Consider the following 23829-nt stretch of genomic DNA (forward strand, 5'->3'; position numbering starts at 1 on the left):
CTGGCTTGTCCATGGGGCTTGAGCACACTGTAGACAGCAGCAATGTTCTTGTTGGAGAGTGGTGGCTTTCTCCTTGCAACTCTGTCATGCACACCATTGATGTTCAATGTGCTCCTGACGGTGGACTCATGACTTTAGTTTCCTAGACGTTACCCTTCGGTCCCTTTTGGCCTCCCAAACTATTACACACCTTGCTCTGTGTGATCTTTGTTGTTTGACCACTCCTGGGGAGGGAAACAATGGTGTTGGATGTCTTACATTTGTACACAATCTGTCTGACAGTCAACTGGTGGAGTCCAAACTCTCTAGAAATGGTTTTGTAACCCTTTCCAGCCTGGTGAGCATCAACAACTCTTCTTCTAAGGTCGTCAGACATCTCCTTTGTTTGAGCCTTGACACACTTCCACAAACCTGTATTGTGAAGCTCAGACTTTGATACTGAAGACTCTCTTCTTTAAATAAAGCAGGGACTCCGACACTCACGCCCGATTGTCATTCCATTGATTGAAACACCCAACTCTAATTTCCCCTTCAAATGAAGTGATAATCTTAGACATACTTTTGCCACGCACAAATATGTAACATTGGTTCATGTTCCTCAGTAAATAAATGAACAAGTGTAAGGTTTTTGTCTCATTTATTTAATCGATGTCTCTTTATCTAGCTTTAGGACTTGCATGGAAATCTGATCACATTTTAGCTCATATTTATGCAGAAATAGAGCATATTCTAAAGGGTTTGCAAACTTTCAAGCAGCACTGTAGGTCAGACTAAACAACTAACCAGCTGACTAACAATACAATAACAATTCCTATCAGTGAAATCTGCTGGTGTGGTGACACCTGTAACCACAACAGGTTGGGCTAAACCTGTTAGCAGACCACTTTTAGATCGGCAAAATAATACATTAAAAGGCCTCAGCATTTCATTAGAATTTTCTTCCTGTCAGTGTGGAGCAGTCTTTGAAACAACATTTAGATTTTCATAAAGGAAAACAAATGTTTTAACTCCTGATCTCAGGTGCAGCATCCCAACTCACACAGTCTCATGGACTCCCAGAAGGACCCACAGGTGCTTGAGGGATTTCAGGGCTGCCTGGACTCGGTTATGTTGAACAACAACGAGTTGCCGCTACAGAACAAGCGCTCACGATATGCTGAGGTGGTAGGACTGACAGAGCTGAAGCTGGGGTGCATCCTGTACCCCGATGCTTGCCTGCAGCAGCCTTGCCACAATGGAGCCACCTGCACCAGCCTGCCCTCTGGTGGTGAGTAAGAGCACTACAAACAGCACATCCACCATAGAATGAAGGCCCTGAAGAACTGTAGCCTTTAGGTCTTAATCACAAATTAATGTCAATACAGGAAGAAACAAAAGACAGAGTGCAGATAAACACACTCAAGTACATTGCATATATTCAAGTCAAGTCAATTTTATTTATATAATGCCAAATCACAACAGAAGTTATCTCAGGCACTTTTCATATAGAACTGGTGGTTTGTCCAAGTGGTGATGATGGCAGACCTGCTCAACCATTTATATTTAGGGATGCAATTGTGACTGGGTCTGCCCACTTACTGCCAAAAAGAAAAAACAGAGCGAGCAGAGGGATGTACTAGCGAGATTAGTGGGTTAGTGAGGTATGTTGAGCCTAAAGCCAGGGTTTTCAAGGCCAGAAAGGCAGCTGTCTTTTAACCTGGCTAGATCACCATGGTAACTTATGCTGCAAACTTAACCTGGTCTAGAACAGGTTATATTCCGAGTTTCCGCTTAAGTCAGCTTAAAAAGCGGCACTCTTTCACGAACCACCTGATATGCTTCCAAGTCCGTTTAACACGGGTGGTACTGCAGTGTTAAAGCACACTGATTAGAAAACTGATTAGTCTTTTGTCATACTTACCATTGTTTTGATATGTCATATTGTAAATTTGTAATGGTGCAGTAGGTTAGGATTACTTGTGGGATGGGATTTTGTTAAAATATATCAAACTGTATTTCGAATTGTAAAAAAACTAATAAAAACTAAAAACTAATGAAAAAAATACTTTGAACAAAAAAAGAAAACTGATTTTCTATTGGTATTTATCACAGATAATATTCAAGCTATAAAATTAATTTCACTTTGATTTGGCCAAAAACTAAAGTGATTTCCACGTATCTTTTATTATGGGACAGAGTCAGATCTAAATGCACTTCTTGAATATAATGTTTGAATCCGTTGCATCTAGTTTAAAGTTTAAGAGCTCTGAATGTGGGAGAGGTTAAATGAATATATTAACTTAATTTACGCCTGGGACACGCAGCCTGCGTGAGAAGTGTGTGTGCGTCACAGAACCTCTTGCTTTTCATTTCGGCGCACATGTTAACAGGTTAGAGCAGCCACACAGCCCTGCTTGGCCACACAGCTACACTGGGCTTGCCTTATTTGCAGCAACAATGTTGCTTTTTGCTGCGAAAATGTATTTATATTCTTCATAGCTCTCCATTATAATGACCTGTTCCTCATGGCTGAAGTAGGCGGCACGCGATTGGTCCATTTTGTGTGGAAGAAGAGTCAAATGATGTGTCAAAGGCCCCCTTTTGTGGAAGTACGCACAGAGCCTGAAGAAGAAAGCCTGGGTTAACAAAGAACGTTTATAACCATCATCTGCATGAGCAGGGATATTCTCTGTGCGGGCGCTGTGAAAGCACTTGCAAAAATAATATGCGTGCGCAACTGTTTCAGTTGTATTCGCAACTACTCTACATCCATGCATGTGAATGTCATTTGCGCTTGCAGGTTTTTGGCAGAGATATGCCGTCATATTTCTGGCAGCAGGACAGCGTGAGTGGGATTGCGTCTAAATAAATGACATTGTGTGTGTTCATGGTAATAGTTGTATAATAGTATAATAGTAATAATAGTAATAGTATAATAGTTGGAGCTCTTATGGCACAGATGACTTAGGAATAATACTAATATATCAGGCTTTGAAACACACAAAACTTATTAGTAAGGTAGTATTGTAGTAGAAGTAGTACTTCTACTACTGGTTTAGGTTTGTACATGGGATTTGTTGACTACAATACAATACAAATATATAGTATCACCAGACTCAGCATTTAAGGCCAAGTTGTTCCAACACCTCCACATGAATTTGAAGCCAGGTTTGAACAATTGAAAAACCCTACACTCAGTCCTCAACCAATGAAGACCAGGTCCCAAGTAGTGAAGAGGTTATTGAGGTAGTGCTGGGATCAACAGCTGCTGGTTCAAATCCCCACACTGTCTGAGGCAAGCAAATGTTGCAGCTTCAGTGTCAGCACACAGAGCTTCCAGCAGAGGTGTGTGTGTTTGTTGTGAAGCTACAGTAACAGCAGTGTTCAGCAGTGTTCAGAGAGACCTAGGTCTCTCTGAACACTGCTGAAAGACTTCCCACACACCACATGTTCTCCATTTATACTGTAATGGGCAAAACATCCTGGGAATTGTAGCAACCCACTGTTGTCATTAACACAGCGGCATGGAAAGGTTAGTGCGTCTCTGATGTATTGTGTACACACAATAAAAAATACTAATTTCCCACATTTTCTTACAAGTATGTATTTGTGATTTTAAGTAGTGTGTTTGTGTGTGTGTGTGTGTGTGTGTGTGTGTGTGTGTGTGTGTGTGTGTGTTTTTGAATGTGAGAGTCATCCCCTTATGTTGTGTGGGTGTACACATTTTCCCAAAGGGTTGTGTTTGTTTTGGCCATTTAATTTTCTCTCAGTGTTGTAAACATAGAATGCTCTGAATTCATAATGAAGTCTGTTTCCTTGTCTCCCTCCGTGCTGTCTGTCTGCCAGGATTCTCCTGCAGCTGTAACCCCCAGTACACCGGCGGGCGCTGTGAGATGGAGATAACAGCATGTGTCCCCAACCCGTGTCAGAACAGCGGTGTGTGTAAGGCCATAGGCAACGCCTTCCTCTGCAGCTGCAGGAGAGGCTTCAAGGGTCTGACGTGAGTCTCCGTCCAAACACACAGCCCTGAACTGAAAATCCTGAAAGGGTTGCTTCACCCAAATTCTGAAAAATATATTGTTTCACATACTTGTACAGTGGAAACCACTTATTCTTTATTTCTCGTGCAGATTACCACAGTGTTTCCTCTATAATTATTCTGCAGTGGTGCACCACCAACTGCTGAAATTTCACATGATCATTAATATCAATGGGCTACTAATGATTTTCGCACAATGTGCGAGCATGATAACACCCTAGTTACCGTGCAATTGTTTTGAGTCATCCTCCCTATCTTCTCCAAAGGACATCTACGTGAAAGGTACTGTTATAAGAGTAGCGTAGCAGGAGAGGAGCAGGTTTTGTAGTAAGTTGTCAATATGGCGGTAAATTTACAGTGCAGGCTACAATGTGTCATTTAATAAATGTTGCAGCAGTCAACCTAGGGGAAACACTGTACCATCTAATTGACATTTATATATTCATTACATGCATATATAGTAATGAAACAGACAGTTTTGCTATTTACTGATTTAAAGATAAAATAGCATAAGTTGGACCATGGCCCTCTCCTGCTCCAAGCCCTGTCTGAATGGTCAGAGTGAAAGCATTACACTCCACTCACGTAACATACCTGCTGCTGTGAGAGAGCTGGGACGATAATTACACAATGTAAGAGTCCCAAAACGCGAGTAGAGTAGAATGGGAGGGCAAAATAACTCACTAAGCCACAGTGGTGTGAGTAGAGGAAGATATATGGCGTGCATGTGCGCGCACACACACACACACACACACACACACACACACACACACACACACACTCACAGACACTGGACTTATTTTGGGAGAGAAGGCAGGGACAGTTGTCACGCACTGTGGCGGTCCCAGAACCTTATACAAATAAGTCATAAAAGAGTCTATGACATATGACAACTTGCAGTAGTAGGCTACAACAGTTTTAATTTTTTTTACACATGTTGTCATGTATGAAAAGACCCAAAATGTACTGGACTACTTGACTACTATAAAGTAATTATTTAAACAGCATTTGTATAGGAATGATTCTGTCTCAAGCTTTTTGATCCATATAAGCAGTTCATCACTGTAACCATGATCACTATAAGCAGTTTCCACTGTAGATAGTTTTAGCTTTATGGTCTGTATTTGTATTTCTGTCTCTACCCCAAGACAATGGCGGTAAATATAATTCAATTTGTTAGGGTACAAAATTGCACAATTACATCTAAAAACTTCAACAGCAAAATCTCTTTCTAAAAGAGTGTCCATGTTACACTGGACAATCCACAGCGAACTGGCCCTTTAAAGCTTTAATTCAATTCATTGTGTATTGCATCTTGCATTGTTGTTGTAAAAAAGATAAATGAAAAAATAAATCAATAAAAAGGCAGTGTTACCAGTTAATCAGTTATTATACAAGAAAACTAGTAGGAACATTACATTAAAGCTGATGTTCAGCAAACTACAGACTAATTCAAAACAGGTTTTGAGTCTGTAGTGTTTTCACAGACCCTAAATTAAATATACTGAAGAAAGTCAGTGTGCATACTGACTTGCATACTGTGTCTTAGTGTTCACTATTGTCCCACAGTGCAATGCTCAAAAGGAAATAATTTGAATAATGTATTGAGTGCTCTTGGTGTTTGCGGCCAGAGGGTGGCAGCATGACATTATAGTTTGTACTGAAGATATTACTATGTTATCCTCTGCTTGCTCATACACAGCACTTGTTTGTCACATTTCCCAAATGCCATTAAAATTCCATCACTGTCAAAGGAAATGCAGTGTGGCAGCTGACAGGATAGAAGAACACACTGTGTTGAATTTCACCATGCTCACACACACATATGCATACACACCATGATTATACACAAGCTGATTAACTTATTTCATCAAAGCCTGTTTCTTTATGAATTCAGATCTCAAGAAGTTTTATAAATGAATCATAATCCTCTTTTTTCCATCTGGAGATCTCAGGTGAATGAACCAGCAGGTGGCGACTCAGATCTGAGTCACCACACACCACAAAATGCATCATGTCTCTGAGGCTACACCTACTGGGCACCATTAAAACTTGCTCACTTTTCATAGTTGTGCACTGCAGCAGTCTGCATCACTTATGGAAATCAACCTAAAGTCCTTTAGATGAAATGTTTAGTTTTAATGCAAATGACACTGTTGATCCTTAAGCTAAAGCCTAACTTTATTCAGCTTTGTAAAACTTCCAATTCACTGATTACAGTTTTGTGATGATGCTGTGATCAGATGAACTTTTCAGAGGGCAGTGGGGTAAAAATTTGCTGTTGGTCTCCGATTGATCCCCACCAACTACCCCTCGGCCCCTCTTTACACCTCCAACTTCCCATCAAAGGAATGTCTATGTGTTAAGTACAGAGCTGCAGTCAAGATGTGGTTAGCCTAACTTTGTAGAAAGACTAGAAGCAAAGGGAAACAGCTGGCCTGGCTCTGTCCAAGTAGGTCTATCAGTAATTTTATAGTTATTATTATGTTATTAGGTTATTTACATGAGATTGCTGTTTAACTAGACATGTTAGGACAAGTTGTGGTTTCAGAGGAAGGAACTAGAACTCTAGAACTCTTTTTTTGTTTGAATAGCTTATCCACCCAGTACTTCAAGTGTCTCTGGTTAAAGCACAGGTTGCCAGATACAGTCAGCAACCACAGCTTTTAGTCTCTGGACAGATGCAATGGTACCACACCTGGCAACCTCACAACGACAAGTCTCCAGGAGGCTATGCTCAGTTACTGCTGTTGATCAAGGAATAGTTAAGCACTTAACTCCCCCAAAAACCACACATTACTATTTTTACATTTTTGTTTATGAACACATCAAACATCAGATACAGAGATACATAATATGAACCAATGAGCATTTTAGGTGTTGGTAGATGTATTTCTGAACTTTGTACAAAGCCAGACTAGCTGTTGCCCCTGCTTTCAGTCATTATGCTATGCTAAGCTAGGCTAACCACATCCCGATTCCAGCTCCGACCGAACAAACAGACATGAGATCAAACTGGAAAGGAAGCAAATAAGACTATTTCCAAACTACTTCCAGCACACTAACTGTACTACCTGACAACAAGTTGTCTGTATGTCAGTTTTGTTTGCTGTAATTTGATTAAATAGAATCATATTTAAGAATATCCACCATGTGAGCACAATATAAACTGAAATATTTAAACTGAAATTTGACAAAAAGCTACAAGATTAATTCATAAATGGAGCCCAACTTAGTTGATATTGCACTTTACTGATATAAATTTGTTATTAATGAAATTACCAAAAGTCAGTCGACATTGAGGGAACTTGAGGCTTTTTGGTTGCTGGGGAGATGGGGCCCCAGTTGCTGCTTAGTTGCTTGCTTCGTCCAGTTGGTTATCCATGAGAGAACAGTGGAAAAAGGCTTCCCAAGCAGCACTCTTCAGGATTGATGCCAAACTTGAAACACATTGCAATCCAGAGTAGCCATTGATCCAAGCCTTTTCTGTATTCTTCATGCCATTCCTGCACATATTGGGTATATTAAATTCTCTCACTTTTTTCCATCTGATGGCTCCCCTCCTTTTTTCTGAGTATACACATTTTCACAGATTTGGTAACTTTGGGATCTCTACTAGAATTTCAAATATGGCTTTGTGAAATTGTAGTGACTGACCCATCAATTGGTAAACGAGGTTAAATAAGTTAAGAGCTTTTAAAAACCAGATTAATAAGGAAAAACGATCCTTTCCACGTAAAATCAAGAACAAAACACTTCACCAACTTGATTGAAATAATTTCCTCACCAGCCTCCACCTGTAACCTTACACTCATTTGACTCTTTTGCTCCCTCTCTTTTGGAAAGCGATCCATCCAGGAGCAGGTAATTGAGCAGTCCATAGTTACTCATACACTAACACTCACTTCAGTCTCTTCCCTCTTTCCTCCATCCCTCCATCCTGCAGCTGTGAGGAGGATGTGAATGAATGTGACCGCAGCAACCCAGAGGGCGAGTGTGAGAACGGTGGCATCTGTGTCAACACTCATGGCTCCTTCTACTGTAACTGCACGGCAGGCTTTGTGGGCCAGCGCTGCAGCCTGCGACCTGTCGTTGTTCCCGACATGCAGGCGGGTCATGCTGTGGTCGGTAAGGAGGAGTTGATCGGCATCGCTGTGGTGCTTTTTGTCATCATCACCCTCATCATCCTTTTCATCGCTTTCCGCAAGAAGGTCTTTCAGAAGAACTACTCGCGGAACAATCTGTCTCTGGTCCAGGATCCAGCGACAGCAGCCCTCCTCAACAAGGCCAATGGTGTTCAGTTTAAGACCCTGCACTGCACACCTGGAGATCCTCTGAATCTGTACTCAGAGCCGGGGCTGGGGCCCACCATGGTGGGAGGAGGTGGGATGATGGGACCTCCGCAGGTGCCTGTGAGACCCATGGCATACACACCCTGTTTCCAAGGAGACCCACGGTCCACACTGGAGAAGATGGTGGATGGGCGTACTGTGGAGCATACAGAGATGAGTACCTTTCATCCAGAGTCACCAAGGATCCTGTCAGGGACCACCAGGAGAGGCGTGGTGGTGTGCAGCGTGGCCCCCAATCTGCCCCCAGTATCACCATGTCGCTCAGACTGTGACTCCATTCGCAAAAGCCCATGGGACAGTGATGATGGTGAGTGTGTGTGGGTGTTTGCATGTTAAAGAACTTACAATTAGAATAAGTTAAGGTTAATGAAGTAATATCTTGTAGAAGAGATTGAGTGTGTTTGGCACAGAACATATATTATTGAGGTTATTTTGTGGACAATTTTGTCCAAGTATAAAATATATAAAATTATGAAAACATTAAATTAAATCTGCAACAAAAAGGTTCACCTCCTAAAACACAGCTCAAGATTTCATCATCATCCATCAATATAGCCCTTAAATCATCATATATTGAACCATAAAACATAAAATGGACTTCATTAAATCGCATAACACAGTCTTTTCTCTTCAGAGAGACAGTAAACCTCGCTGTTTCTATAGCTGATGGTAGTGTAACCTAATGTAACTGTGCACAGAGATCTTTGATTTTTAGTTAAATTCTGCTTCATATAAAGTTCTATCTAGTTAGTTGTTTTTCATCAAACATTATGTTCACATAATGCCAAACATCAACAGACCAACTGTCCATATACATAAGGAACAATTGGTGCTGAGTATTGCACTGTAATATATTTTGAAAAAGAGAAAATAAATCAATAATACAAAATAAAGATTTCACCTCACTAATCCAGGGGTTTCCATTCAAAAATGTCCCATGTTAATATTCTTGACCTTTAGGAACAGTAGGCCCATGTGTAACAAAATAATGCTAATAAAGCTAAAGTAGTGAGTGCACCTTTGATATTAGATTAGATTATTTTGTTACGAATTAACATATTTTTTAACATTATTTTTGGGCGCATAAATGATGAATTTAAAAGCACAAATTACTGTGCACAAAGCAATTTTTTCCCCTTAAACCTACAGGGATTTTATTAACATTGCAATATATGGAAAAAACAAACGTTCTCAGATGTGTCTTCATATTGTTGTAGGTGTACAGTACTGCTCTTCAACTGGTCAGATAGTATTAGATTGCCAGGCGTCCCAAACCTGTCCAGTCAAAGATGTTTGTCCTCTGTATGCTGCAAGTGTAGCCTATCTCTGCACACATGACATCACAGTTTGGAACCATGCTCAGGCTTACAATTCACTGTGTATGTGGCAAAAGGAGCATATTTGAGAAGACAATATTCATCATGGTTAAAATATCCCTACATCATTTTTGAAAATTATTTCCACATGTTGTTTGGACTGAAGCATGCTCACATCATTTCTAAATGATTTGGAATACTGACTGTTATCCTGTGCTCTAGCATTACACTGTACGGCAGATCATTTACAATATCCGTCATGCTATTAACACACATCTTCTTTGCTGAAAAGTCAATATGTACATCGGCAGCTGGGATAAGTGGGCTTTACCTCCTTAAATTCAACTGTGCTATGTGATGTTTGCAGTGACACTTGTGATTGGGACATGTAGGCCTAGGTAAATTAAGCTATATAGGATATAGAGATAGAATAGTGCTAGCAAAAAATTAGTGAATAAACCTTTTCTACTGCACTCGAAATCCAACAGTGACATAAGATAAAGCAACTCTTTAGTGTGCCATACACTCATAAAGTGTGCACAGCACCTATGACTCAAAACCTGAAAAGCTTTGATATATTTATAGGTTAGGACCCAGTAAGGTTCAAATTTCCCAGCACTAGTCTAGAATACCAAGCATGCCTAAAAACACGCAGTCAGGGTTTCAGCTCCACAAAAGGCCATTTTTCTATATTTGTGTGTTTGCTATGGAATCTGACCCTCCTGACCCCCTGACCTCTCCCTGCAGGCAAGATGGTTGACATGGCAGAAGAAGTAACATGTTTCTCAGGTAGCAACAAAGGAAGTAACTCAGAGGTCCAGTCACTAAGCTCCTTCCAGTCTGACTCCTGTGATGACAATGGTAAGACACACCCTTCTCACTAACTCAGTGACACAATGTTTGCAGCAATCATGGGTCGGCGTTCTTAGAATAATCCAGTTCTCCAGAGGTTCATTTCTTTTAAGTGTGGTTATTTCAAAGTGTTTACTTGTTTAGTATTTGGTTACACCGGGCGTCTCTTTCTTTAGTTTGAAATTTTGCCCATCAATATCCATGCAAATACCAGTGCTATCCATATACATGGTTTTATGGTTTTCATACATTTGTGAGAAAACATTGGTGAACTCTTTGGTTGTAGAATACAACATTTGTTCAACCCATTAATAACAATACATAGACATGATATGAATACACCATTAAGACTATATAATTACATTTTTTTCATGTTTTTATTGAAGAAATTGAGCAGTTCCAGTCTGGCCAGAAACACATACATCTCTCAGAATATAAAGACAGGGTAATTGGAGTCATATGCTTCAGTCAAGAAAAGGATCAAATTTGAGAGTGTAAATTTCCTCTGCTTGCTGCTAAGTAATTAGCAAATACTGCAATAATGCACTCCCAATCATTCACAAATTTTTTCTCACAATTGTGCATAGGTCATGTAATGAAGAGGCTGAGGGTTTTTTATTGCTTCATGTTGTGCTGTTGGTGTCTTTGGATGTGGTCTTTGTGCTGGAGCTGTGTATTTGGTTTTGTGTTTCAGTATCATTGCATTGTCCTGTTCTCTCTAGATTTTATTTGGAATCCATAAGATTCATTCTTTCACTTTTCAGATTACTCATAATTCCAGAATGTCAGCTTCTTCCTAATAATATATCATATAATTGAATATGTTCATTTGACCTCAGCTGCATAAACACTGTTGTCATTGTCATTCCTGTGCTTGCTAAAGTTTGAATGGTGTTATCAAACGAGAAAGTGTTGTGCCTGTACTAAACAAAAAGCAATAAAATTGCAATGAATGTGTTGTTTTTTTGAAAGTTTTGTTTTCATGTGGCTTTCTTTTTTGCTTTCGTTTGGCAGTGTTGACTTTGCTGATTTTATTCTTTTAACATGACCTATATCCAATAGTGTGTATGAATTATCCCCCAACATCAAAATCAGCACCATCACTCAATCGAGAGAAAGGCAGGCCACATAGCCCTCGCTGCAGACAGGACTGGCAGTTGTGAGCAGCCATAAGAAATGCCCCAGATGTGATGGGACAGCCTTGACCTACACCATAACAAGCATTTTTCACTTTGAATGATTGTATTTCAAAACTTATCTCCTCCTTTTTCCCTCCACAAGCCTCCATAGTGACCGTCATTCGACTGGTCAATGATGCAGTCGACACAATCGAAAGTGAAGGTACCATGTTTCATTCCCTTTGTGTCTCACCTCTCACTCTTCCACTCTTTTCTTATCTCAGTCTTTTCATTGCAGTATCTCTTCTGAAAGAGGGGTCTTCAGTTACATGCCTAATCTAAATACACTCTCAGTGTGTTAAATATCATTCAAGTGAAGCCTACTGTACATAGATTCATTCCCATTATGTCAAGCCTTAGTCTTTTTTTTTCCTTTCTCACACATTCTCACAGTCAGTAGTCAGTAAGTCCACCCCGCTTCCAGTTTAGCATCTGTTCCACTGTCTTTTGGTTCTTGATACATATGAAAACTCAACTTAAAAATTAAACACTGTGTTGTGATCATCACAAACATAGTGAGGAGACTAGAGAGACTATTTAGAACAATAGACATACAATCAAATGCTAAAGGCCTCTCTGTTATGTTGTTCTTCTATCTGACAGTGTCAGTCATGGACCAAAGTCAAACCTACAATAGAGGTGACTACACTAACCCTCCATCACCTACCCACATACAAATCTATTTCTATCTGTCTGTCTGTATGTCTGTCTGTCTGTCTGTCAGTCTATCTATCTACCTGCATGGAGTAGACAAAATAATAATCACTTAATGATAAGAACTTGGATTGTGTAGTAACCAAATTTACATAGTTAATACTCCATATTAGGCCGCATGCCAATCAGTAGCTTTTTTCAACTCCATTTGTCATATCCCAATAACTGTGACTTGTTCTATGTTGTCAAAGCAGTTTGCATTTGCATCCTTTTGCCCAGCTATCATCAGGGCTTTATGGTAAAGATGTTGGTCAGGCAGTTCATCCAACTGTCTGTCCAACCATCCTAATATTTGGTCCTGAGCAAGATAAGTTTCCAAATGTATATTAAATTTGGTAACCTGTTGACCTTTCTTCTGGGGCCAAAACTTTCAGTTGACTAAAATGCAACATACTGTGACAGTGTTATTAATTGATGCCCATATCACACACTGGACAGAATAAGTAGTCAGGGCACAGTTGTAGGAATGTTACAAGAATCTTTTCACAGATATTAGCCTCAGGATAAATTTTTACCGTCTTACCAGGCCTTTATATTAACCCTAAAGCCGGTTTTCCATGTACAGTGTAACCCCCCTCCCCCTCCACCCACCCACCAACCACCAGGAGAATGAAAACAACATCTAGATGGTCATGAAGGTTCACTTTTTATCACTTTTTTTATCTCAAAGCTAGTCTATCGTGACTGAAAGGATTTTGTCTACGCCCTGTATCTTTCTATTTCTGTGTATACCAAGCTGTATTTTCATACTTTTTGTCATTGGTAAATTCTTCTGCTTATCTCTTCCTTTAGTTGGAGCTCTTTCCCTGTGTGTGTGTGACTTGATATGATTTAATACCCCTCCCACAGCTCATTGGCTACTCACCTGGCAGCCCAGGACAGTCACTCATCCTTCTACCTACTCCCCTTCTTTTGCCTGCCACCTCTTACTTTACTGTATCCCACCATGTCACTTTGTTTGGATTTTTATCTCCAGCCCTGTGATGGTACTGTTCAAGTTGTCGTGTGATGATGAAGTCTCACAGCCTCAGCCTCCCCGTGTTTTGTGTTCTGTTTTGATGCATGGATGTCTTTTATTTGACATTGATTTTGTTTTATCTTCACTCACAATTTGCTCCTCAAATCTACAGTTCTTCAGTTAATCTGCAGACTTCTTGGTAGATTGTCCTTTTGATCAGCTGAATCATCATTTGTGATCTGGCAGTAGATCATTGGCTCCAGTGCTCGATACTGAAACCTTAGCATCCCCTAACTAGGTCCCATTTCAAAGTTAACAAGAAATACAGCCTTCTTTTACTCAACTTTGGAGGAGACCTTCATATCTTTTGCAGATTCAAGATCCCAAAATCCAGTTTATGTCAGACACTTATTTGTGTTGCATTTGGTCAGTCTTTATCAACATGTCACAAACACATGTGACCATATCGTATTTACCAAGTGTTTATGGTGGTCATCAATCAGTGGTCACTACATCACAAAAACTGGACCAATTAGATGTAAATAATGGAAGCCAGCAATAGCTTTTGGTTGTTGTTAGTAGTCTCGACATGTTCACCGCTAATTTTTAAAATCATTTATACACAAAATGATAGAAAAACAAGTTATATGAATATATAACAACCTGATACATTCTTTGTTATCGTGTTACTGTAAAGTGAAATGGCACAACCTTTTTAAGGTTCTTGATGATGTCAGGGCAATCATTATTCACATGACCATAAGAGGTCACTTCTCAGGAAAACATAAATAAAACAATAATTGAACATTGTTCCTATGCTGTCTGTTTTTTAATGAATGTGGTCTCACTGTGGCTGCAGAATTTGGACATGACTACTATGATGATACACTCAATCATTGTATTCATACTACATAATTAAATATTTGCATTGAGTTCTTAAGTGGCAATAGGGTGAATTGGAGCCAATAACCTTCTGACGACACACAGGTATTTTCTTTATCACCCTGCTACATTGACCAATAGGAAAATCTACCAAATATTTGAGGTATCCCTCTAACATCCAGAATCCTTTGTTGCTGTGTTTTTGAGCCCTTGAGTGCTTGAGTGCTGCAATTCTCCATGAAGGTCAGCATGCTGTGACACCTGTAACCCCAACCCGCAAAGGCTCCTTTTGTGCATGTCATGTACACACAAAGACCACAAGTTTTCTGTGCAGGTTGTGTACCTCTGTGTATTGTAGTTGTATCTGAGTGTGTCTAATGTGCTGGTGCATTCTGAAGGCATGTCTGCTGCACAGCTCCACAAAGTGGAGACGAGTGTGTTGGCCACAATCCAACGGTTCAGCTCAGCCATATGGAGGACTGTTGGCTCACAGCATTTTCACTGTTCAGATTGTCACTAACCATCTTCCCTTCTACTGTCCAGCATATCACTGGGACACATCAGACTGGATGCCGAGCACCAGGCTCTCAGACATTGAGGAGGTGCCAGGCTATGAGGCAGGTCCTGGAAGCGATGTAGCAGGCTCAGCCCCTCGCCTTGGAGGAAGCACCCGTGAACTGGAGTCAGACTACTACCTGGGGGGCTATGACATCGACAGTGACTACCCCCCTCCCCATGAAGAAGAGTTCTTGAGCCAAGACCAGTTGCCTCCTCCATTGCCCACCGGTGAGGACTATCCAGAGCCCTACACGCCGCTACCTGCCAACCCGCCGGTTTCTAAGGAGAGCACCCTGAGCTCTGGCAGTAGTGGGCGTCAGCATGCCAGGCCACACTTCCATCCCAGCCAGTACCTGCCTCCCCACCAGCTGCCCCTTGGGGAGGTGCCGCACGGGGACTTCAGCACTTCAACGAGTGGGGTGACCCCAGGAAATGGGGACACTGAGGACTCTGTGTCACTAAATATGCGACTCTCTGTTGGCGCATCATCAGCCTCGGACGTGTCAGCTCCCTGTGGGCTGGATGACTCTGAACATGGCAGTGACTTTGACAGTATGGACGAGCTTCGTCGAGGAGTGACCATCATCACTGATTCACAGCAACAGACAGAGGTGTGATTGACTCACCAGTATAGGGATGCTATGGGGGTATAATGGGCCAGAAGGATCATAACATTGTTCGGGTGGATGCACAGACGTTATCACAGCAATTCTAGTTACTGCTACAACCATAGACTCTTACAATTACCTTAAAACCCACAATCTTAAAACTACATTTCACTTGTTTTAAGCACTATCCTCCAATGCAACTTTGTCCAAAAATGGGAGTGTTCATTTCTACAACAAACTCAGTGTGTTGTCAGTCCTGTCCTTGCTGTGCAGAACAGTCAGAAGTGTCCTTCCTGTTTCAATAGGGAGTCATTTGTAATGTGAAACAAATTGGAGAGAGAATGTGAATGAGAAAGACTAATCCATTAGAGATTAAAATTTACAGATGTGGTGGAGAAAAAAATAAAAAAGAGAAGGGACAATCATGTAAGTGAAAGGGTTGTTTGGTTCCCCACTCCTTCACAGAGGCCCATTGGACCACTTGTTTCTAAAAAGACACAAGTCTCCATTTTCCTTTTTTTCCTCCTTGGATTTGTACACTTTGTAGTACTCTGAGCTTGTACAGACTTTGTAAAAAAAAAAAGTATGACCTTACTGGTGAAAAGGTATGAAACAATGTTCTGGCCACATTTCAAAAAGCCATTTATTTGATTTAATGTGGAATGTGCTTGCCCCTTTCCCAAAAAAATCAAGCCATGACATTACAGCCAATCCCTCTCATTAGCCCAAAATGTTCAATTTGTCATTGATTTTCCAGCTTTCTTTTTTGTATCAAGTATTGTACAGAAGCCAAGAGCTGCTGTAGTTGCTAAGTAATGCCTGTTATCTCATGATCAAAACTTTATCTTATCTCCATATAAGAAACTGTACTTAGATTTACCTTTTAAAGACTATTATCCAAGGACAAATATTTCATTCTAACATTACGCCCCAATTGTTTTACGGTGATGAGGACATTTTTCATTGTGTCAGGATAAGAAGTGTCGGCCCTTCATTGCCTAACCAAGACTATTTCAGACTGGTGGTGAAAAGTAAGTACATTTTCTCAAATACTGTACTGTGTTCATCATATGGAGCTTTTTACTGTTTACTAGACTTCAGAAGGAAATGTTGTACCTTGTAGTCCACTACATTATTTGACAGCTTTAGTTACTTGTTACTTTGCAGATTAACAGTTTATATAGAAAACATAAATTCAGCTTGTTAGAAAAGGCTCTGCTCTTTGTGGGAGCTCACAAAGGATAAGAGCAGAAACAACTACTCCACCCATACATGAACATTTAATCTTAGTTAAAATCAATACCAAAAAAATGCACACGAGGAGGAGTTTAAGGTTATAATGGCCTATATTATGAATTTGAGCTGGTAGCCACACAGTTGGTGAATCAACCAGTAATTGTGAAGCAGCTCATGCCAATCAGCTAATGCGGTACTTAAGAAATAACTCATCCACCACTGGATAGTCTTGGAAATAAATATGAGTGCCACAAAAATATAGTTTGTTATGTTGTAATGATGATTAAGACATTATCATGAAAAACTATTCTTCCATTAGATAACAAGATAGTTCAAATGTAATGTTAAAATAGAAAGCTTGGAAATGTATATCAGCAACCACAGCCACTCTCAGCTTCAGTCGTTCTATTTTGTGGAATTGTTTAATTAATGTTGCACTTGTGATTTGATGTTGGCTTGACATGATGTCTTTGATGAGATTTTCGGATATTCAGAAATCCTACAGGCCTTGGTGGCAATATGTCATTGTAAGTGTTCATTCTTCTTATGGTGAGAAGGTGCAAAGGACACATGGCAACTGTAGAGCTGAAGACTTTTGGCAAAAATAATTGACAAGCACCAGCTGCATTCTGCTGTGAGCCTGAATCGATGTCCATCTCATATCTGGTTTGATCTATTTAATGTTGTCACACCTAAATCCCAAACAGCCATGCAAAGCACATTTTAGCGACATTCACCTTCACTATGTCTGCAGAAAGAAGTCAAACCCTTATCCAGGTCACTAATGGCTTAGTTTCCATCTGGACTCTAGGACAGATAGCACATCCGACTGCTTCAGATCATCACTGTATGTACCATAATCTGCCTGATCCACTCGGGCATGCAGCTCCTTTTTTCTTTGTAAAAGATGTATGTTTGTGTTTAAATCTCTGTACAGTGTACATAGCTAGGTTGTTAAAATGCAGATTTTGTAGATACAGAATTGCAATCCTGAACTGCCTCTGAGTTTTTTGTTGGACTGTTTGATGTGAATGTGGACAATAAGAGTCAGGTGGAATATCAATTATTTTCACATCATTTCTCCTCTGCCACTGACTCTTTGCTCAAAGTTGTTTTTACTCTTTTTAGCATTGCTTTTTAATTCCACATGAATGCCATTTCAATATTATAGATGAATTTTGCACAGTATTAAATGCAGACATTACATCCCAGCAAATGTTTTTATTTTTTTTAATTTTTTTGTTAAAACATTTTTATGGTACCGAGGGAATCTTTTTGTATATTTCTGTCATCTGGAAAGTTTTGATGATTTTCTAATGTTGTTTACTGGTCTGTTTATTTTCAGAGAAATTAGGCAGTGTCAAAAATATGTCTCCTATCTGCAGCAATTGAGTGTACAAAGTGATTTTTTTTTACTTTTTGTTTTTTTGTTTTTTAAATTCAATGCAGAAAATAAAAAGGTCCTTGCTCACCATGTTGCCTGTTCTCAATTCTGAGATAAATCCACCCTGACAGATTATCACAGCTGTCATAAATGGAGTATAGTGTTAGTTTAGCTAATGCCAGCATTACTTCAGTGTTATAAAATGCTACTTTCTACACCAGCTCCAAAAATATGTCATCAGTCTAATGTATTTTTATCATGTGGCAAATTTCCATGTAAAATAAATGGATTAATATAGCTGTATCTTATCCTGTTTGTTGGATGTGGACTGTGACCATATTATCTTGATAGAATTTGATTTCCTAAAAATGTAATGTTCTCTCAATTCAACAAGTTGTCATAAATGAAGTATGTGCTCTCTAGAGGACAAAAAAAGATTTGCCACTCATGACTGTTAGGTAGATTTCATAAAGAATAATAAATTAAAACATTTTTAATGAATCCCACAAAGAACACTGACTTACTGCAAAGGTTTTAAATTTGAAAGTGCTAGTAGTTGATGCACATGGCACACTTTCAGTATAACTATATAGGGATGTGCCATATAAGTACAAAAAGGTGTTTCTGTTATTTATCCTACCCTCATTGATATAAATGAGGTGGACAAAATATTGGAAACACCTGTTAGTATAATATGCAGTTGAATTAACATCTCTCTAAAAGAGTTTCAACAAAAAACTTCATATAAAAATTCAAATATAACCGTCATGAAGGTAGGATTTATTGCAGAAATGTATTAGTCTGCATCATTTTAGCGTGTGTACATAATAAACTGGGAACTGAGTATGCTTAATCAGGCTCAATACATTGTTGGTTGATGTGTTCCAGCCACAGCCCTGACCAATAGATCAGCCGGGCCAGTATATCTGCTGATATTAGCTATTGCAGATATACAAGCATCAACATGTATATAATCCTCATCAACTGATGAGTAACAAGAAATGTCAGAAAAGGAATGCCAAAGACATGTGTAGCAGCTAATAATGTAATAACTGTCATCAATGTAATAACTGCCAATAACATAATAACATTTCCATTCTTAATGTAATAAGAATATAATAAGATTTTTGTAATAAGAATTACATATATCTTATTATAATCTTATAATAAGTCGATAATGTAATAACTTACCCATAATATAATAACATTTCTAAAACAATAATGTAATAACTTCTTGCGCATAATGTAATAAGCTATTACATTAGTGGCTGGTTATGATATTATTAGCTGGGTTAAAAAAAAATTTAAAAATGTAATATCTGGAGTTGATATAATATACTTGTATCACTTTAAGTTTTACTTATTGGCTATAAAGTGTCACACTTCCATTACACTTACCCTTACTGTTGCCTCTTTCAAATAGCTGCTCAAAAACCTGACCACACGCGCGCGCGCGCGCGCACACACGCGCGCACACACACACACACACACACACACACACACACACACACACACACACACACACATCACAAATACCTACTCTCTCTCTAGGAATTATGACTAATTATTTGTTTGTGGTACTTGATGGTTAGACTTATCTCCAGCCCTGCTTTCTACTCATTAACCATTTGACTACGAAATGAAGTGCAAGCACACATGTTTGCAAACACGGACAATTACGCTTATGTCATATAATGAATAAATAAACTGTGCGGCGGCTGTGGAGGTAGAGCGGGTCGTCCACTAATCGGAAGATTGGCGGTTCAATTCCCGGCTCCTCCAGTCAGCATGTCGATGTGTCTTTGGGCAAGATACTTAACCCCTAATTGCTCCTGATGGCTGTGCCATGGCTGTGTGAATGATTAGATTTCCTCTACTGGGCAGGTTGAGACCTTGTAGCGTATGAGTGTGTGTGAATGGGTGAATGTGATTTGTAGTGTAAAAGTGCTTTGAGTGGTTTGAAGAGTAGAAATGTGCTATACAAGTACAATCTATTTACCATGATATGAAATGTATCCCTCTTTGAAGATGCTTTGTCCTGGAATACAAAGACCACCATTTCTTTTCATGAAAAATGTCATCTTTAATTAAATGTATTTAAATCACTTTTTCAAGCAAACTGCCTCAACCACACTATTATAGCTATTCAGCACTCTCTCTATATATATGTAACCTGACTCTGACAAGTTACATGAAAATGTATTACCAAATCAGAATCCCTATTTACATCCCTGGCTATTTGAATACAGTCATGACAAGCTCAACAAAAAGTCTAAAACTGAAGCAAATGATATCTATAGTTCATTCTTGTATTTTTTCGGCAGTCCCCATAACTGACCACTAGATGGCTGTTGATTGACAAGTCATGTGCTCTGACATTAGGCTAGGTGTGTGTGTCTGTGTGTGTGTGTGTGTGTGTGTGTGTGTGTGTGTGTGTGTACGTGTGTGTGTGTGTGTGTGCGTGTGTGTGCGTGTGTGTGTGTGTGTGTGTGTGTGTGTGTGCGTGTGCGTGTGCGTGTGTGTGTGTGTGTGTGTGTGTGTGTGTGTGTGTGGTCAAGTTTTTGAGCAGCTATTTGAAAGAGGCAACAGTAAGGGTAAGTGTCATGGAAATGTGACACTTTGTAGCCAATAAATTAAACTTAAATAAAATGATATAGGTATATTATTACATTGTCAGCTCCAGTTATTACATTTTTATGATTTTTTTTAAACCCAGCCAATAATGTAATAACATTATGCATGAAAAGTTATAAAGTTATTGGTTTAGAAATTTTATCACACTATAGGTATGTTATTACATTATTGATTTTAATTACATTATGAATTGAAATATTATTATGTTATTGGCAGTTATTACATCATGTAATGACATGATGTAATAATTGCTGATAACATGGCAGAGTAATATTTTTAATGATGAGGCATTTTTCATTTGACCACAGCTAGATGTGCTGTCATGCTGATTTGAACATGTTTTAAATGTCTAGTTGACCAATCAGATTTGATGGTCGGAACAACCTGTTGTATAAAAACCCATTATCAGTCAGGCTATTATTCCAGAATGTATTGTTGGAGCCAGAACTGTGGTCTGGCTCTAGTCTGAGTTTAGTCTTTTCCAGATCAAGAATAGTAACAGTGGCAACCATAAAAACATCAGAGCATCAAAATATGTCTTGGTGCAACAGTTCAGAACACTTCTTCTGTGGTGTGGTTCTGACTCTCTGGTTTGTCATTATCTTCTAACTGTCAACTGTTCGCCCTGTAATGCCACCACACTGCTGAGTGAAGGAAAAATTAGAGTCCATCTGGATTGGATATGTGAGCTTGGCAAACTTGTTTTTTTCTGTTGTCATTCTCAGCTGTAACTGTAACATTTGAAGATATATAGTTAAACACAGTGGTCCAACCTATCTGACATTTCTGCTGGGGTTTTTTATGTACTGTGATGTCACAGCCACATTGCCATGACTCCTGTTGGTGTTGGTGCATCTCTCATCAGTGAGAGACAAGAGTTTGGAGCTTCCCAGATTTCACACCAAGGTGTGAACTGCAAAAGCAGACTGAAAGATGGAGTCTGTGAGAGAAGCATTTTGGCACTGCTCTTTGTTTCAGGGGTTAAAAGAAAAAGGTGGCCTCTGGTCAGGCTTCAGAGTTTACATGTAGGCCTACTTCTGACCCCATGGTTGAGGCCCAACATTATACTGTATATTTACTTTTAATTCAAATCACAACAATAATGTGACAAGAATGTACAGATGTCATACATTGTTATTTTTTTATTTAACACACATACATACATGTGCATGCACACACACACACACACACACACACACACACAAACACACACACACACACACACACACACTACAATTGGTTGTATATTCCAGCTGTGCATCATACCTCTTTTATACATCACGTGTGCTGAAAAGGATACACCTGTGCATAGCTCTTCTAGCAAGCCTCCTCTCTCTTCGCTCCTCTCTCCTTGAGATGCATTTTAGGAATTGAGACATGGTGTTTGAGACATGGTGCTCTGAGATCAATTTCCGGGTCATGGAACACCCTTGGTGTGGTGTGCTGGGCAATTTTGCCCCAAACATATTTTGGGCATTAAACAGGAAGTTGTTGTAACACGGCTTTACATTGTCCAATCTGCCCCAAATTTCTCATGATTGATAAGAGTCCAGGCCTGATTCATAGTCATACTGCTAGCTACTGACAACAGAAAGTCGGCCTATTAGAAGAGGCTCTTATAATTGAAGGAATTATTATTATTAGGGCCCGAGCACTGAATGGACTATTGGATCTGAAGGAATTCTTCTTCTTCTTCTAAAAACAAACCCATTGTTGAGGGTTTAAACTTGCACAAAAAGTTGTTCTACTTTGCACATACAGGGTGGTGAAAAATTTGATATTTTATAGGTCCCGAACATGGGCATGGCAAAATGGTCCAACAGCGCCCTCTAAACTGTATCCCCTGCAGCATGTTTCACCGACATGCACAGAAATTGAGCATGCACTCGGGGAGTGCAAATGTATCATATCCAGATGCACAAAAAAAGTCTGTTGGAGCAAAACCATAAACCCACCAGGAAGTCGGCCAATTTGAATTAAGTGACCATTTTTTGCGATTTGCATGCTTTGTATTTTAACAAACCCCTCCTACATTCATTAGATTGACTTCATGGAGATGCAGCGAATTTCGATGTTTCGCCATGAAACAGGAAGTCCTGATAACCCCAACATACGTTGTCCAATCTGCCCCAAATTTCTCATGTTTCATGAGGGTCCCATCCTGAATACATCTATGTATCAATATTGACACATACTCATAGTGCCACCTACTGGCAACAGGAAGTTACATGTTCTGTACTTTTATGAGCTGTACCAAGCAGGATGAACAGATCCATCTGAAATTTGGTCTTAAGTCTTTGATGATTCCATATTGTGAAAATGGTGAGTAGTAGTTTGTGATCAAAAGTTATCAAAATCTTGAGTTTTCACTGAGTGCCCTTGCCGTGGCAACGTGGCAAACTTTGACGTTTCGCCATGAAGCAGGAAGTTGCTGTAGCTTTAATGTATATTGTCCAACCTGCACCAAATTTCTCATGCTTGATAAGAACCCTGTCCTGAAAACATCTGCATGTCAATATTGAGTCATAGTCATAGCGCCACCTACTAACAACAGGAAGTCAGCCTTATATGACAAACATCATCTGATTCACATGAAATTTTCAAGGTGTGGTCTACAGTTGATATACAGCAACATGATGTATAATTATTGATTATAATTGTTCTCTAGCACCACATAGTGGACACAGGAAATGATATTTAACTCCTTCATGCAATGTTTGATAAGAGCCTGGTCCCGAAGACATCTGCATCCCTGCAATAAAAGCCCTTCGGCTGCACTGCACCCCAATGTGCGCAAGGGTGCAAGGGCCTGATCATCGCTGCTTACAGCTTTAATTATTATTATTCTCCCTAAATAATCGCATTTTTCAGGGGCTAAACATGCTCGAAATATATTAATACTTTACATGTCTTGGGCATTGGCTTGACAAAATGGCTCGATAGCGCCCCCTAGAAAATTTAAACTTTGAAGCCCCTCCTTCAGAATTGACGTAGATGAACAAAATTTGGTAGGCACATGTATCATGTCTAGGGGGCGGCTGTGACTCAGGAGGTAGAGCGGGTCGTCCACTAATCAGAAGATCGGCGGTTCGATTTCCGGCTCATCCAGTCCACATGTCGATGTGTCCTATACTTAACC

General features: G+C 39.6%; 1 protein-coding gene and 1 long non-coding RNA gene across 4 annotated transcripts in view; one reads left to right on the forward strand and one right to left on the reverse strand.

Annotated features, from left to right (window-relative positions):
- Positions 1–18143, forward strand: part of fat3a (FAT atypical cadherin 3a) — a 255590-nt gene extending 237447 nt beyond the window's left edge. The window contains exons 24-30 of one of the 3 annotated variants that reach the window (XM_044353986.1): positions 1021–1267; positions 3826–3979; positions 7965–8677; positions 10434–10547; positions 11820–11879; positions 12320–12355; positions 14814–18143. In XM_044353986.1, coding sequence (XP_044209921.1) covers positions 1021–1267; positions 3826–3979; positions 7965–8677; positions 10434–10547; positions 11820–11879; positions 12320–12355; positions 14814–15445 — 1956 coding nt within the window. In that variant the 3' untranslated portion in view covers positions 15446–18143. The remainder of the gene's footprint in view (positions 1–1020; positions 1268–3825; positions 3980–7964; positions 8678–10433; positions 10548–11819; positions 11880–12319; positions 12356–14813) is intronic. The other 2 variants (XM_044353987.1, XM_044353988.1) reach the window with 2 other exon arrangements.
- Positions 1–23829, reverse strand: part of LOC122983846 — a 372841-nt gene that overhangs the window by 348549 nt on the left and 463 nt on the right. The gene's annotated exons all lie outside the window — the stretch shown is intronic.

This window comes from Thunnus albacares, chromosome 6, assembly GCF_914725855.1.
Source record: "Thunnus albacares chromosome 6, fThuAlb1.1, whole genome shotgun sequence".
Classification (NCBI taxonomy): domain Eukaryota; kingdom Metazoa; phylum Chordata; class Actinopteri; order Scombriformes; family Scombridae; genus Thunnus; species Thunnus albacares.